At 37.5% G+C, this 18,275-nt stretch overlaps 1 protein-coding gene across 1 annotated transcript in view; it reads right to left on the minus strand.

The window, feature by feature from the left end:
* Positions 1–18,275, minus strand: part of kl-2 (dynein heavy chain 2, axonemal kl-2) — a 1,174,416-nt gene that overhangs the window by 434,378 nt on the left and 721,763 nt on the right. Inside the window, exons 46-47 of the mRNA XM_090369487.1 lie at positions 13,260–13,427; positions 7,118–7,278 (exon numbers count right to left, since the gene is read on the minus strand). Of these exons, the coding sequence (XP_090225613.1) occupies positions 7,118–7,278; positions 13,260–13,427 (329 nt within the window). The remainder of the gene's footprint in view (positions 1–7,117; positions 7,279–13,259; positions 13,428–18,275) is intronic.

Here is an 18,275-nt window from a genome sequence, read left to right on the forward strand (position 1 = left end):
AGCATTGAGCATGCTTAAACCATTCAAGGCTTTATACACCTCTATCAGATCACCTCGCTGGTGCCTAGTCTCCAGACACTGTAATTTGCAAAACTTAAGCCTTTCTTCGTAAGAGCACCCCTTTGTTCCATTCACCAATCTTGTTGCCCTTCTCTGTACTCGTTCCAGCAGCTCTACATCCCTCTTGAAATGAGGCCTCCAGACCTGTATACAGTACTCCAGGTGTGGCCTGACCATCGCCTTATACAATGGAATAATCACCTCCTTATCCCTGCTGGAAAAATTCCTGTATATCATTGACAATACTCCATGAGCTACACTTGCAGCCCGTCTGCACTGCTCAGAGAACTTCATATCTGCCTGCACAACCACCCCCAAGTCCCTTTCATTCTCTACCACTGTCAGTGTTGTACCATAGAGTTGATACGTTGCTCTGGGGTTGCTGTTTCCCATGTGTAGTACTTTACATTTGTCAATGTTAAACTTCATTTGCCACCTCTCAGCCCATCTGCTCAACCTTTCCAGATCCTGTTGCAGAAGCATAGTGTCAGTAGTGTCCTTGACAGCCCTGCCAACCTTTGTATCGTCTGCAAACTTGGACATTAATCCCGATATACCATCATCAATATCATTTATAAATACAGAAAACAATAATGGACCCAGCCCTGAGGGACTCCACTAATAACATCAGTCCACGATGAGCAGTGTCCATTGATTACCACTCTCTGTCTTCTCCCCCTCAGCCACCCCTTTATCCATAGCAGCAATTTGCCTCCAATGTCACACTGCTCCAATTTGTGTAGCAGTCTTCCATGTGCAACAGTATCAAAAGCCTTTCTAAGATCCAAGTATATAATATCAAAGTTATTCCCTGCATCCAGTTCTTTTGTGACTGCATCATAGTATCCAATCAAGTTGGTCAGGCAAGACTTCCCCTTAACAAAACCATGCTGTGTCTGAGCTATAACTGAAGTCTTGTCTAAATGATCCTGCAGTGCGTCTTTAACCAGTGCCTCCATTAATTTTCCTGGAACAGAAGTCAAGCTCACAGGTCTATAATTACTTGTGTCAGCCTTTGATCCTCCTTTGTGAATTGGGGTCACATTTGCACATTTCCAGTCTATGGGTACCTCCCCTGAGTCCAAGGAAGCTCTCATAATTATGGCTAAGGGTTTGCTTACTTCCTTTGCTGCCTCCTTTAATATAACTGGATAGATCCCATCCACCCCGGGTGCCTTTCTTGTGTTTATCTTCAATAGTTTCTCCTCCACTTTACTCCCAGTTATTTCAAGATTCTGTAACTTACTGCTAGAGTTGAATACACCTCTGGCATTCCCCTCGCTGAATAACTCCTCATGTGTGAATGTCGATGCAAAATATTCATTTAGTTTGTTAGCCACCTGAGCAGGATCATCAACACTTGACCCATCAATATCAAGTGGACCAATCTGATTCATCCCTTTCCTTCTAGAGTTTACATAAGTAAAGAACTCTTTGCTGTTTTTCTTTGCATCCCTTGCCAAGGATTTCTCGTAATCTGCCTTCGCCTGCCTAACCTCCTTTGTAACTTGGTTGCATATCAACTTGTGCATTCGTCAAGTATTCTTGCATGTATTGCTTGTATTGTTTGCATGTATTCTTGCATTATTCTTGCATGTATGCTTGCATGTATACCAATGCTAGAAGTACAAATTTGTATAGTATATAAATTTGATGAATTTGAAGTGTTGGTCAAGATATCAAAGGCGGATATTGTTGGGATAGCAGAGACGTGGTCTCACACAGATATAAGGAATGAACTGGAATTTGGGGAGTACAATATGTACAGAAAGGATAGACAGGATAGAAAGGGAAGAGGTGTTATGCTGTTAATTAAGAAAAACATAAAATCAAAAGAACTGCATCTAGTTGATATAGATGAACAGTGCACTGTTGAGTCAGTTTGGTGTGACATAAGCACTGTGAAAGCAAAAATAAGAGTAGGAGTGTGTTATAGGCCTAATGACTCGAATGAGTACAGTGAACAGTTGTACAGAGAAATAGAGTGGGCTAGTAAATCGGAATGTCTTATAATAGGGGATTTTAACTTCCCAGATATTGACTGGAACTTGTGGGTTGGTCACTCACACACTAGTCAGACTTTTGTGGATTTATTGGATGATTGTTTTCTGCAGCAGCATGTTCGAGAGGCAACCAGAGAAAGTAATACTCTTGATCTGGTTATCAGCAGTGATCATTCGTGTATTAAGAATTTGCAGATAAAGGAACCAATAGGTGGCAGTGATCACAGTGTACTGATGAGGGATTTACTTAAAGGTTTATTACCATCAGGGGTAAACGAAAGGGTTTTTGCTTCCGTAAAGGTGAGTACAGTGGTCTCCGACAGTTTTTAAATTCTGTACAGTGGGATCAACTGACGATGTTACCAACAGTAAATTCTAAGTGGGACGCATTCAAGGAATTAATCGTGGATGTTACTAAAAGTTTCATACCTATTAAGAAATATTGTTCAAGGTTTAGGTCTAAATGGTTATCTAATGAACTAATGAGACTCGTAACAGAGAAGAAAAATGCATGGGATGCATATAAATTATCAAGTGACTCAGAAGCCTATGGCAGATGTAAGCTAGTCTGTAACTAGGTCACAAAGGAGGTTAGGCAGGCAAAGGCAGATTATGAGAAATCGTTGGCAAAAGATGCTAAGAAAAACAGCAAGGATTTCTTTACCTTTACTTATATAAACTCTAAAAGGAAGGGGATGAATATGATTGGATCACTTGACATCGATGGTTCGACTGTTGATGATCCTGCTCAGATAGCAAACAAACTGAATGAGTATTTTGCATCTACATTCACACATGAGGAATTATTAAGGTTTGAAAATGGCAGAAGGTTATAAAATTGTAGCAGGATACTTAATGATTTTGTAGTAACTGAAAGTTATTAGAAAATCTAGATAATTTGGGCAAATGGGCTAAGAAGTGGCAACTGAAGTTTAACCTTGACAAATGCAAAGTACTGCATATGGGTAGAAGTAACCCCAGAGAAACGTACCAACTGTGTGGTGCTACACTTAAGGTGGTAGAAAATGAAAAAGACCTGGGAGTAATTGTGCAGTCAGATATGAAGTTTTCTGAGCAATGCAGACAGTCTACCAGGGCAGGTCATGGGGTTTTGTCAATGATATATAGGAATTTTGCTAGCAGGGAGAAGGAGGTGATTGTCCCTCTGTATAAGGCAATGGTCAGGCCACACTTTGAGTACTGCGTACAGGACTGGAGGCCTCATTTTAGGAAGGATGTAGATTTACTTGAGTGTGTACAGAGAAGTGCAACAAGATTGGTTAGGGGAATGAAGTGATCCTCTTACTAAGAGAGGCTTAAGTTCTGCAAATTGCAGTGGCTGGAGACTAGGCACCTGCGTTGTGATCTGATTGAGGTGTATAAGGCCTTGAATGAGTTGAGCACACTGAATTCTGATGGGATCCTTCCACTTGTTCAGATTATGAACCTAAGGGGGCATAAATTAAAATTAAGAAAGACAGATGTAGAATAGATGTGCGGAAATTTGCCTTTAGCCAGCGGGTGGTTAATTGCTGGAACAAACTTCCATCTGTCGTTGTGGAAGTTGACAGGTTAAATAAATTTAAGGAGGAACTGGACAGGCATTTGGAAGGAATGGTGTGATTTTTTTTTTTTTTTTTTGGCTGATGCTGCATAAGCTCATATACTTGCTTTCTTGCATCACATGCCACTATTATTACTACTACTACTACTATTTCATACTTGACAAAAGCTAAAAAGAATTATTTTTCAGCTTTTTAAGGGTTGACTTATACACTGGAATATATATTGTAATTAACTGTTTTTAGCTTGACAACGGTTCACTAACCCAAATTCTGAAAGTATCTTTACTCTCTCTCAGGTAACACACACATACAAGGGGATATGGCTTTAAATTTGAAAAAAAAAAAAAAAAAAAACCAGAATAGTTATGCAGAAATTTGTTTTCAGCCATAGGGTAATTTTTTATTGACATGAACTTCCCCTTAGTGTTGGAGGAAATAAGTTTCAATAAGTTTTGCCTACATCATTTTGCCACCTAGTAATACTACTTGATAAAAAAAATGAATGAATATATAAAAAAAATCCAAATTTGTTCTATTCTGAAAACATTTATCACAATTGTTATAGCTGGGCGTAATTAAAATTTCCTGAATTCATTACTGCTGTAGAACTTTGATTAAATCTGAGCTATTAAAATGATTAAACCCAATGTTTAATGTAAAGTCATTCGTTGATAACATAAATTCTAGCCTCAGGCTCCTTTCCTAAACAGTCTATATTTAAGAAAAAGGACTTGGGCTCAAATACATCACAGAATCTTGTATAGTTAATATCATTTATAATAACTATACCCTTCAACCTTTATAATGACATCTGAAAATCATACCTTTCATTGCAACTGGAATAAAGAGGCAGATTTCCATCTCTTTGTTCAACCAAAGAGTTCAATCAAATTAATATTTAATGAAATCATTCCTTATGCAGACCTAGTCTATAATGCTTGCATGATCTTTCTGAAATGTCTGGAATTTATATCATTCTTACATCAATTCAAAACATTTGAGAGCCATCTTTTCTCTTCTTGACATTCTTCTTCTTGAAAGTCCTGAGAGCTGCTCTCTTCATTACATCAATTAGCACTTTTGCTGCTAAATTTCCAAAAATCTGTTTGACTCAGCATTGAAAACCACGGGATTGAGTCAATCTGGACTGGAAAAGAAAGAAACATTTTTGGGCTTTCTTGGCAAAAATAGCTGATTTTCTTCTGTCAAATTGGAAGAAAAATGTTCTAAAAGTAAGGTGGTTCCCCTCAAGTGGATTAAAATGTGATGCCACATAGCTAAGTTAGGGAAGTAGTGAATGTGTTAAACTCATCAAAGGGGCAGAATATATATGACCTCTCTTCCAACAAGAAAACTAATAGCAATTATATTATGATCATAGGAAATTTTCCAAAGCAGCATTTTTCCTCATTGCAAGTTGATTAGCATGCACCATCACTTAAAATGCCTGAATAAAGAATGACATACTTTCTTTAGATGCCAAGAAGTTGGACCTTAAATGCAGCATGTGTCCAGGAGTGAAAGAAACTATATGACTCTTTGTTTCTGAATATTTTTATTGTTTTTAGTCAGAGGAAGGAACAATATGCATGGCCTTCATTATTTTTAATTCATAGTTCATTCCACAGCATTGTTAAAAATTTTTATCAAAATTAATTGTAAGCCCACTCGAGTTATTTTTTACATTAAATTTTCATTTGTTACTTTCCATGCAGAGATGAGTTTTTTTTCCCCTTTATATTAGAAATAAATTTCCATCATATAAAGAAAGTTTTGCATATAAAGGACAACAAGTTCAAGCAAAAAGGCTAGTCACAAGGATAGAATCACCAGTGTTAATTTCCCCCATTCATAATATTCTAAGACATATTACACTTACCTTTTCTAATTAAAATCATATTTACCTTAAACTATGTATATAAAGTGCTTAGCATCATAATACACAGCCATTTCTGAATAAACAGAAAATTTTTTAGGTGGCATCGTTTTAGGTTATATCTCATATTGTGAATGCCTTCACAACGAGTTGCCATGATATTGCACTACTTCGAATAAGTAACGCTTCACCTAAGGAGAAGACTAATGTTACTTATTCTCAGATAGGTACCACCACCCAGACAGCACTGTTTCAGGGCTATTTGGCCCTTCGTCAGTGAGTGGGTAGGTACCCAAGTGATGCAATGATGGCAAAACCAGCAAAACAAATTTAGACTATATACATAGTCTAAATTTGTTCGCAGCTTGAGGCTCTAGCCCTAAATGCGCCTTAGTCTATTTACCTTAAAATAAAAATTTAGGCCAAAACTATCAAAATAGTGCTTATAAGTTACCTTTAAAAATGCCCCACTTAAAAATTAAACAGAAATCATGCAAATAATATAATGTACTGAACAAAATTAAAATTTAATTCTTCTATAAACACCTGCTTTAAAATCCAAAACTAAAAACAATCTTTTTAGATTCAACTGTTGAATTGTTCAATTGTACTCATGCCTAAACCAATAATGATGCTAAAATTATAAAATATTTTTTATAATTTTATTTTTTAAAATAACCAACACTGAAAAATGTAAAATTGAACTTTAATCAGAATAATTTAAAACGTAAACTGAACACATATCAAAAGTTACTAAGAAAAACATACCCAGTTGGGTAGATAGGTACATAAAAAACTAATTTTTGATGAGATCAGATAGATACATCCACACCCTTCTGAAGTCTAAACAAGACTTCACAGACAGTTCCTCAAAAGCTCATAATATCTAAGACCAGATATTTAGTATTAGCCCAAAAAAAATAAAAAATCATTTCACCTATCCAACTTCTCCAATAGTTTCTCTAGTTCTTCCTTGAATATATTCAACCTCTCCTCCTCCACAACAACAGATGGAAGCTTGTTACAGCAATCGACCACCTGTTGACTGAAGGCAAACTTCTGTACACCTATTCTGCAACCATCCACCCTTAATTTTAATTTATGTCTCCTCATGTGCATAGTTTGAGCAAGAGGAAGAATCCCATCAGCACTGAGCCTACTCAAGTCATTCAAAGCCTTAAACATCTCAATCAGATCACCTTGCAAGTAGCAAATTGCAAAACTCAAAACTTTTTTTTTGGTAAGAGTACCACTCTGTTCTCCCCACCAATTTCACTGCCCTTTTCTGTACTCATTCCAGCAGCTCTACATCCTCCCTAAAATGAGGTCTCCAGAACTGTATGCAGTACTCAAGATGTGGCCTAACCATTGCTTATACAATGGGATAATCACCCCCTACCAAAGTTTTAACTCCTTAGGCATAAAATAATTCATGTAGGACTGACTGGCTTCTTAACTGTAAACTAACCTGAGCAGTTATTTTTTTATAACATTGAAATTTGCTTTCTAATTATTTGTATTTTGATTAATACTGTATGTAGGTTAATATATTTTAACAAAATCATATGTATTTTGGGATTATTATATTTGCCATAGATCTTACTTCAACTAACCTCATCAAATTCTTCAGATTTGAATAGGTTAGCAATTTCACCACTGCTTAAAATATCATTGATAAATTCTAGAAATGTTTCATTTACAACCTCAGTGTCTGCTATTAGAAAAACTGTTGGCTTTTTTTCTACTCCTGTTTGGAGATACAGCTTCTTAATATCTAAAAATAAAGAATGATATCAGTTAAAAGCAGAATACCCACAAAAAAAAAATTTTTAGCATACAGATTTATAAGACAAACTTAGAATGTTTAATATAAATTACATAAAAAATGAATGAATGAAACAATGAATGAGGTTCTTACATAAATATGAGAACCTCATTCATTGAGGCTTATAATATCCTCTCCCTCTCAATTTAAATTCTGATTTCTGATAATCAGCTGAGAATGGCAGCAATATGTCTTTGTAGCCATAAATAATATACAACTTATCTTGGTTGCATACAGATCACTCTCTCTTTAATTTCTTTAATACATTAAAATAAATTTAAAATTTGTATGATAAAATCAAAAAACAAAATTGTAATCTCCTTCTGAAAGTTAGGTAATGAATGTATTGTGTACAATTTAAGGAATTAGCATTAGTACAGGCATACGATGCAAGAATGCAAGCGTATGCAAGTTTTTTTTTTTTTTTTTGTGTCGAAAAAAAAAAAAAAAAAAAAAAAAAACGCTCCGATTTCACCCCTCCATTCGTTCCAAATACCTGTCCAACTAAGCTTTAAATTTACTTAGGCTATAAACTTCCACAACAAAAGATGTAACTCAGTTCCACCAATGAACTACCCGCTGGCTAAAGGCAAACTTCTGCACATCTATCATACAACTATCTTTCCTCGATTTGAATTTATGCCCTCTCAGGTGAATAATCTGAGCTAGAGGAAGAATCCCATCAGCATTGAGCATGCTCAAACCATTGAAGGCTTTATACACCTCAATCAGATCACCTCGCAGGTGCCTAGTCTCCAAACACTAGTCTGCAAAACTTAAGCCTTTCTTAGTAAGAAAAACCCTTTGTTACATTCACTAATCTTGGTGCCCTTCTCTGTATTCATTCCAACAGCTCTACATCCTTCTTAAAATGATTGATTGATTGATTGGATGGTTTTTAGGAGCATTAGCAACTAAGGCCATATTGCTCCGGGATATGCGGTGGTCATTCCTTGACCTTTCCACATCCTCCGTATTTGGTGGTGACAGGCTCGAGCCCCGGTCTAATCAAGAAGCATGTGCTGCATACTGCTGCTCCTTCCCACCTGGCTATGGAGGCACCTCTTAAAATGAGTAGGAGTCCAGGGGAATTAGTTAACAAGTACAGGTCACTGTTGAAAAAAAGCTGTGTATTAGGGTTGAATTTGAAAGTGTCTGCAATTCTGCCCAGACTTGATAGCAGGGAGTATAGGATGAGAGCCTTGTCAATCAATTCGGCCCTGGAAAGATTGTGCAAGGCTCAAGGGATAGAATTTTTTTCAGCCTGGTCGGTAATTGTTAACAGGAGAGACTGCTTCTACAGGGATGGGATACACATAAACAGAAAGGGTGCAAGAATATTTTCTGATGCTATCGAGGCAGTGTTAGGTGGGTCGGAAAAGCTTGGGGGAATACAAGGACTAATAAATGCTTGGGGGGAATACAAGGACTAATAAATTAACAGTAGCCACTAGCAGAGGTGAAAGTGATTCTTGCACTGCTTCTATTGGAATGAGCAGCAGCCTGGAAAACAAGATGCAGGGTACTTCAGAAACTGCTGGGAGTCATTGTAGTACAAGAAAACACACGGGTCGTCTTGTACCGCAAAACACGAGGGTAGCTAAGAAAAGAAACAGGTACATGTACACTTGTGTGTACACCAATGCTAGGAGTTTGGTAGATAAATTTGATGAATTCAGGTATTGCTCAAAACATCAAAGGCAGATATTGTTGGGATATAATAGAGGTGGCGTCACACAGATATTAGGAAGGCAGAATTGGAATTTGAAGAGTACAATGTGCAGAAAGGATAAACAGGATAGGAAGGGAGGTGGGGGTTATGCTATTAGTTAAGAAACTCATAAAATCCAAGGAAGTGAAGCCAGTCAACATTGCTGGACAGTGCAGTGTCGAGTCAATTTGGTGTGACATAAGCATTGGGAGATCAAAATTGAGTAGGAGTGTGCTATAGGCCTAATGACTCTGATGAGTATAATAAGAAACTGTACAGGGAAATAGAGTGGGCCAGTAAATCAGAGAGTCTTATAATGGGGGATTTTAATTTCCCAGATATTGACTGGAATTTGTGGGTTGGTCACTCACACACTAGCAAGGCTTTTGTGGATTTATTGGATTGTTTTCTACATCAGCATGTTCGGGAGGCAACTAGACGGAGGAATACTCTTGATCTGATTATCAGTAGTGATTCTTCATGCATTAAGAATGTGCAAATAAAGGAACCACGATGGTAGTGATTACAGTGTGCTGAAGTGGGATTTACTCAAAGCAGTAACTACCATCAGGGGTAAAGCAAAGGGTTTTTGCTTTCGTAAAGGCGACTACGATGGTCTGAGACTGTATATTTAAATTCTATACAGTGGAACCAACTGATGATGTTACCAACAGCAAATTCAAAATGGGAAGCATTCAAAGAATTTATCTTGGCTTTACATACCAACTAAGAAATATTGTTCACGATTTAGGCCTAAATGGATGTCAGATGAACTAATGAGACATATGGCAGAGAAGAAAAATGCATGGGATACATATAAATTAATGGGTGACATGGAAGCCCTATGATAGATATAAGCTGGTCTGTAACCAAGTCACAAAGGAGATTAGGCAGGCAAAGGCAGATTATGAGAAATCCTTGGCAAAGGATGCAAAGAAAAACAGAAAAGAGTTCTTTACCTATGTAAACTCTAGAAGGAAAGGGATGAATCAGATTGGTCTACTGGATATTGATGGTTGAACAGTTGAGGATCCTGATCAGGTGTCTAACAAACAAAATGAGTATTTTGCATCTATATTCACACATGAGGAGTTATTCAGGAAGGAGAATGATGTAGGCAAAGTGGAGGAGAAATTGTTGAAGATAAACACAAGAAAGGCACCCGGGGTGGATGGGATCTATCCAGTTATATTAAAGGAGGCAGCAAAGGAAGTAAGCAAACCCTTAGCAATAATTAGAGCTTCTTTGGACTCAGGGGATGTATCCATAGACTGGATATGTGCAAATTTGACCCCAATTCACAAAGTAGGATTAAAGGCTGACACAAGTAATTATAGACCTGTGAGTTTAACTTCTGTTCCAGGAAAATTAATGGAGGCATTGGTTAAAGAAGCACTGCAGGATCATCTAGACAAGACTTCAGTTATAGCTCAGACACAGCATGGTTTTGTTAAGGGAAAGTCTTGCCTGACCAGTTTGATTGGATACTATGATGCAGTCACAAAAGAACTGGATGCAGGGAATAACTTTGATATTATATATTTGGATCTTAGAAAGGCTTTTGATACTGTTGCACATGGAAGTCTGCTACACAAATTGGAGCAGTGTGGCATTGGAGGCAAATTGCTGCTATGGATAAAGGGATGGTTGATTGGGTGAAGACAGAGAGTGGTAATCAATAGACACTGCTCATCGTAGGCTAATGTTATTAGTGGAATCCATCAGAGTTCAGTGTTGGATCCATTGTTGTTTTCTGTATTTATAAATGATATTGATGATGGTATATATCAAACTTAATGTCCACGTTTGCAGATGATACTAAGGTTGGCAGGGTTATTAAGGACACTACTGACAGAATGCAGCCGCAACAGGATCTGGAAAGGTTGAGCAGATGGGCTGAGAGGTGGCAAATGAAGTTTAACATTGACAAATGTAAAGTACTACATATGGGAAACAGTAACCTCAGAGTAAAGTATCAACTCTGTGGTACTACACTGACAGTGGTAGAGAATGAAAAGGCAGGCAGATATATAAAATTTTCTGAGAGTGCAGACGGGCTGAAAGGGTAGCTCATGCTGTCTTGTCATTGATATACAGGAATTTTTCTAGCAGGGATAAGGAGGTGATTATTCCCTTGTATAAGGCAATGGTCATTCCACACCTTGAGTACTATATACTTGAGTACCTTGAGTACTGTATACCCCAGGGGTTAACATGTGATTAGTATGGGCATGGCACACTCAGGGTTCTGAGCTGAATATCATCATTCTTCTCTTTCTTGGTGATTCCCTTCTACTTCTGACTCTCTCTCTCTCTCTCTCTCTCTCTCTCTCTCTCTCTCTCAGGGTAATTGAGAAAATTTTTTGGCTGGTGCAGCATATGATACAAGAAAGCCTCAGGCTCCTCGTATCATATGGCTAATATTAATAATAAAACCATCCCACACAACAGACCGGACATAACCCTTGTAGACAAGATAGAAAAGGCTACCTACCTGATTGACATAGCAGTGCCTAACACTAGCAATATCCAGAAATCCGAAGAGGAAAAAATTAGGAAGTACACGAACCTGAGACATGAGGTCAAGGAAATGTGGCATATGCAAGAAGTAATGACATTCCCGATCATCATGTCAACCACCGGTATGGTGTCAAAGACCCTACATAGCAGCCTAGCAGCAATAGGTCTCCCAAAGAACACCTACAAGGAACTCCAGAAAGTCACAATCCTGAACACCTGTAGGATAGCCAGAGAGTTCCTCGACCAACAGCAACACCAGACATTACAATCACTCTGTGTACTTGGTAGCAGTACCTGTCACTGAGTGGAATCCTGCAATCAGGAAGAAATAATATAAGAGCAACAATAAAAATAATATTTCCTTTCATTCAGTCAGCTTGTGATCCAATTAACAATCTTCCGTGTAATCCTGGCATGCTCCAGTTTGTAAAGCAGCCTCTCATGGTGGGTATTTTACAAACTGGTAAAAAGTAAAAATTTTTAATGAAATCTAGGTATACAATATCAAAACTGTTTCCAGCAGCAAAACACTTTTAACTTCATTATAACAATTAACCAGATTGTCAGGCAAGATGCAAACAAGAACTATGAATTTCATAAACCAAAGCTATGATTTCACAAAACTGAGTCATGTTTCTGTGTGTTGTATCCTTAATTGCCAATTCCGTTATCTTACCCATCAAAGGGGAAAAAACCATTAGTTTCTAGTTTCTCATCGCCACCATAGCCACTCCTTATGAATGAGTGGTGGGACACTTATCCTTCTCCACTCTAAAATAATCTAATCATCCCTGAATCAGGTAACAATTACAGCAGAAATTCTAATGGTATGGTGCAGTCATTGAGAGCATTTTTTTAAAATAAAACTGAACATACCATATCCATCTACTTATACAGCATAAATAATTTAGATATGCAGAAATTTTGAGGTTATTCACATAAAGTAAAATCCCTCTATAAGCCTCAGTATTCTGATTGACCTCTCAGAGATCATTGTAACACTAATCTTACAACTAGCCAACACTTTCTCTGTTCTGCCTACCCTTTCCCTGATGCTTTCATTTGTAAGAATGGATGCAAAATTCAACTCACCTGCAATTCTGGTTAGATTAACTATGATTTCACAAATTCATCATAAAAATCAAATAAAAGTTTTACCTATATATGAAATAATGAAGTGTCTATGATTTTGCCATTTTATAATAAAAATTAAATAAAGTCTTGGAAGGAACTATATATCTTGTTGTCTTCTCCTTTGCATTCACAAACATGAAAATCCTTGTTCATAGTTTTTTCCCCCCAGTAATTTCTCATATGGTAGTGTCTCTTGTAACTATTCCATGCTTTCTTCCTTAACTGTATAATATCTGTCCCCTCTCTCTCTCTCTCTCTCTCTCTCTCTCTCTCTCTCTCTCTCTCTCTCTCTCTCTCTCCCCCCATTATTCATTTTGGTATCTTCCTTTTGGGATGTTTTACTACTGGAACAAAAAATGTTTGTGGCTTTGTGGCTTCCAGGATAATTTGTTAAAATGTTTCCCACAGAGCATCCACATTCAACAACCTGGATATAAAATTTTGTTCAAAAATCAGTAATACAAGATGGAAGGATATTTACAAAACCAAAAACAATTATAAGTCCACAGTAATCAATTCAAGAAAAGTAATGATAAAAGTAAGGGGAGAGGATATGTTTACTCACCATCCTGAAATTCATTAACATTGTAGTTCTTAGTGACTGTGATTCGAAAAATTAAATAACCCATCATGTAAGTAGAAAGTTGAGCAAGGCTTCTTCTTCCACTGCCTCCAACCCCAACAAGCATCATATTTCCTCTTGGCTGACTGATCACACGCATAATTCTACATACTGCCAAGAATTTATTAACATATTTATAAACTTATTAAGTAATAAACAAAAATCATAACTTTATTTATTTTAAATAAATTTAAATGACTAGAATTAATTGTTTACACTATACTATAAAAAGGCACACAAAATACTAGGGCTTTATTAAAAATTTTAACATTTTCAATGTCTGTTGTTGTTGTTGTTGTTATTTGGTTTTTAGGAGCATTAACAACTAAGGCCATATTGCTCCGGGGATATGCGGTGGTCATTCCCTGACCTTTCCACATACTCTGTATTTGGTGGTGATGGGCTCGAACCCCAGTCTAATCAAGAAGCATGTGCTAAGCACTGCTGCTCCTTCCCACCTGGCTACGGAGGCACCTTCAATGTCTGTAGTCTGTTATAAATGCTCACCTTAAGATTCAAGAAAAAGTAATTTTTATTTCTTCTAGTACCAAATTAAGAATACATTATAATAAAATCTTTGTGTGTTAAATGTACACATATAAAAAAAAAAAAAGTTCTTGTTTATACTCCATATGACCACCAGGTCAGTAGAGTTTACAATAAATCATTAATACAAACATTAATCATATTTAGCAGTCACGGGCTTAAACACTGATCCACTCAAAGAGTGCGGTGCTACTGAACTCTCCCTCCTGACCACTCCGCTACACCATGATACACTCTCAAAGCTTGAAAACAGTAAATACAGTACTCAGGGATTTAACTAAAGTGTAGTGAATATTGCTCCAGGTGTCCTACTTGTCAAACTGCTCAGAATAACTGAATTGATAATTTATATTTAAATATAACTACAACTGTTATTATTCATAACTAGTGTAAAAGTCAATGACTGATTGTTAAGATTATGATTTTTTACTCTTTCTTAGACTAGCACCTATGTGCAGCACATCACATACCAGTGCTTGGTTTGAATCATTTTTCAAGGTATATTTCATAACATATGGGCCATACTATCAGATTGATTCTCTGAAAATAATTTTAAAAGTTTATGTGTGTCTGATTCCTAATAGTTACAGGGCTACGGCTGTTTGGATATAAAAAAAAAAAAAAAAAAAAAAAAAAAAAAACGTCTATAGAATTTGCCATGGTAAAAAATTAACAAAATAATAATAAATAAGAATAAGCGGAAAGATATATAGTAAAATATTTATTCATACTAGGTAGATGTTTGCTTATTTTATTTATTTTATCTTTTTTATTTTTTACCATTGAAAATTCCACAGCTATTTTTATAAATTAAAACAGTCATAGCTATATAATTGTCTAGAATCACATGCTTGTGGGTGTGTTGTCAAACTCTTGGTGGGCACCCCCCCCACATGAGTTTATACATCGATCCCAGCATTTCTACCACTGTTTGAAGCATCTCAGAACATCTGTTTCATGATGCTGTCCAACACTTTCTGCAATTCGGCTAAATCTCCACAAAGTATTTAAATCTTTATCCTTTTAATTGGATTTTCATTTTGGGGGAAACAAGAAGAAGTCACCGGGGGGGGGATAGGTCAAAAGAACAGGGAAGGGGGGATTGGACCATCACCATTTTGTTTTTTGCTAAAAACTGCTGAACTGACAAAGCTGCAAGGATTGGTGCAGTCTCATGATGTTATTTTGTTATTTGGTTTTTTTTTATGAGCATTAGCAACTAAGGCCATATTGCTACGGGAATATGCGGTGGTCATTCACTGCCCTTTCCACATTCTCCATATTTGGTGGTCACAGGCTTGAACCCCGGTCTAATCAAGAAGCATGTATTATGCACTGCTGCTGCTCTTGTCCACCTGGCTACGGAAGTGCCATCTCATGATGCAGAAGCCAATCCAATGTGCACCATTTTTCTGTGCATTTTCTCTTGAAAATTTCTCACAAATGGTTTATGTCCCTGATGTATAGTTTGGCCTGGCAGTAGGTAATCCAGAAGGGCAAATCCCTCACTGTTGAAGAAAACAATCAGCATGCTCTTGATGTTTGATCTGATCTGTCTTACCATTTATGGATGTCAAGATGACAAACTTTTCCACTGGGAGAACTAGTAAAATTTATTCTGTATATATTTATATATATAATAATAAAATAATACTATTATGCCACCTGAAAATTTTTTACAAATAGGTTTTATTAAACTCACATATAATACAAACCCATGCTGTGTCTGAATTTGCTGCAGTCTTGTCTAGATGATCCTGCAATGCATCTTTAACCAGTGACTCCATTATTTTACCCAGAACAGAAGTTAAACTAACTGGTCTGTAATTAGTCGTGTCACTCTTCGATCCCCCCTTTGTGAATTGGGGATACATTTGCACATCTCCAGTCTGTGGGAACCTCCGCTGATTCCAAGGATGCTCTCATAATTATGGCTAAAGGTTTGCTTAGTTGCTTTCCCGCCTCCTTTAATATAACTGGATAGATCCCATCCACCCCAGGTGCTTTTCTTATGTTTAATTTCATTTCTCCTCCACTTTGCTTTCAGTTATTCCAAAATCATTAAGTATCCGCTACAATTTGATAACCTTTTGCCATTTTCAAACCTTAATAATTCCTCATGTGTGAATGTAGATGCAAAATACTCATTCAGTTTGTTTGCTATCTGAGCAGGATCATCAACAGTCGAACCATCGATGTCAAGTGGACCAATCAGATTCATCCCCTTCCTTTTAGAGTTTATATAAGTAAAGAAATCCTTGCTGTTTTTCTTAGCATCTTTTGCCAAGGATTTCTCATAATCTGCCTTCGCCTGCCTAACCTCCTTTGTCACCTGATTACAGACTAGCTTATATCTGCCATAAGCTTCTGAGTCGCTTGATAATTTAGATGCATCCCATGCATTTTTCTTCTCTATTACGAGTCTCATTAGTTCATTAGATAACCATTTAGCCCTAAACCTTGAACAATATTTCTTAATAGGTATGAAACTTTTAGAAGCATCCACGATTAATTCCTTGAATGCTTCTTACTTAGAATTTACTGTTGTTAACATCGTCAGTTTATCCCACTGTACAGAATTTAAAAACTGTCGGAGACCACTGTAAGTTGCTACAATAGATAAAAGGATGGTTAAGTGGGAGAAGACAGAGGGTGGTAATCAATGGCTGCTGCTCTTCGTGGACTAATGTTATTAGTGGAGTCCCACATGGTTCGGTGTTAGGTCCACTGTTGTTTTGTATATTTATCAATGATATTGATGAAGGTATATCAGGCTTAATGTCGAAGTTTGCAGATGATACAAAGGTTGGCAGGGTTGTTAATGACAGTAATGGCACTGTGCTACTGCAACAGGATCTAGATAATTTGGGCAGATGGGCTAAGAAGTGGCAACTGAAGTTTAACCTTGACAAATGCAAAGTACTGCATATGGGTAGGAGTAACCCCAGAGAAACATACCAACTGTGTGGTACTACACTTAAGGTGGTAGAAAATGAAAAAGACCTGGGAGTAATTACTTGAGCGTGCACAGAGAAGGGCAACAAGATTGGTGAGGGGAATGAAGGGATCCTCTTACCAAGAGAGGCTTAAGTTCTGCAAATTGCAGTGGCTGGAGACTAGGCACCTGCGCGGTGATCTGATTGAGGTATATAAGGCCTTGAATGGGTTGAGCACACTGAATTCTGATGGGATCCTTCCGCTTGTTCAGATTACGAACCTAAAGGGGCATAAATTCAAATTAAGAAAAGACATTAGCATTAGCATTAGTAGAGGCATATGATGCAAGAAAGCAAGCTTATTCAGCATCAGCCAAAAAAAAAAAAAAAAAAAACAACCACTACTCCCATTTCACCCCTCAATTCGTTCGAAATACCTGTCCAGCTGAGCCTTAAATTTGTTTAGGCTATCAACTTCAACAACAAGCGATGGAAGTCTATTCCACAAACCAACTGCCCGCTGGCTAAAGGCGAATTTCCGCACATCTATCCGACATCCGTCCTTCCTCAATTTGAATTTATGCCCTCTCAGGTGATTATTCTGAGCAAGAGGAAGAATCCCATCGGCATTGAGCATGCTCAAGCCATTCAAAGCCTTGTACACCTCTATCAGATCACCTCGGCGATGCCTAGTCTCCAGGCTCTGTAATTTGCAAAACTTAAGCCTTTCTTCGTAAGAGCAACCCTTTGTTCCATTCACTAATCTTGTTGCCCTTCTCTGTACTCGTTCCATCAGCTCTACATCCTTCTTGAAATGAGGCCTCCAGACCTGTATACAGTACTCAAGGTGTGGCCTGACCAATGCCTTATACAAGGGAATAATCACATCCCTGTCCCTGCTAGAAAAATTCCTGTATATCATTGACAAGACACCATGAGCTACCCTTGCAGCTCGTCTGCACTGCTCAGAGAACTTCATATCTGCCTGCACAATTACCCCCAGGTCCTTTTCATTCTCTACCACTGTCAGCGTAGTACCACAGAGTTGATACGTTGATCTGGGGTTACTGTTTCCCATATGTAGTACTTTACATTTGTCAATGTTAAACTTCATTTGCCACCTCTCAGCCCATCTGCTCAACCTTTCCAGATCCTGTTGCAGCAGCATAGTATCAGTAGTGTCCTTAACAACCCTGCCAACCTTTGTATCGTCTGCAAACTTGGACATTAAGCCTGATACACCATCATCAATATCATTTATAAATACAGAAAACAACAATGGACCCAACACTGAACCCTGAGGAACTCCACTAATAACATTAGTCCACGTTGAGCAGTGTCCATTGATTACCACTCTCTGTCTTCTGCCACTCAACCATCCCTTTATCCATAGCAGCAATTTGCCTCGAATGCCACACTTCTCCAATTTGTGCAGCAGTCTTCCATGCGCAACAGTATCAAAAGCCTTTCTAAGATC

This window comes from Mastigoproctus giganteus, chromosome 1, assembly GCF_048544385.1.
Source record: "Mastigoproctus giganteus isolate SK-2022 chromosome 1, ASM4854438v1, whole genome shotgun sequence".
Lineage (NCBI taxonomy): Eukaryota > Metazoa > Arthropoda > Arachnida > Uropygi > Thelyphonidae > Mastigoproctus > Mastigoproctus giganteus.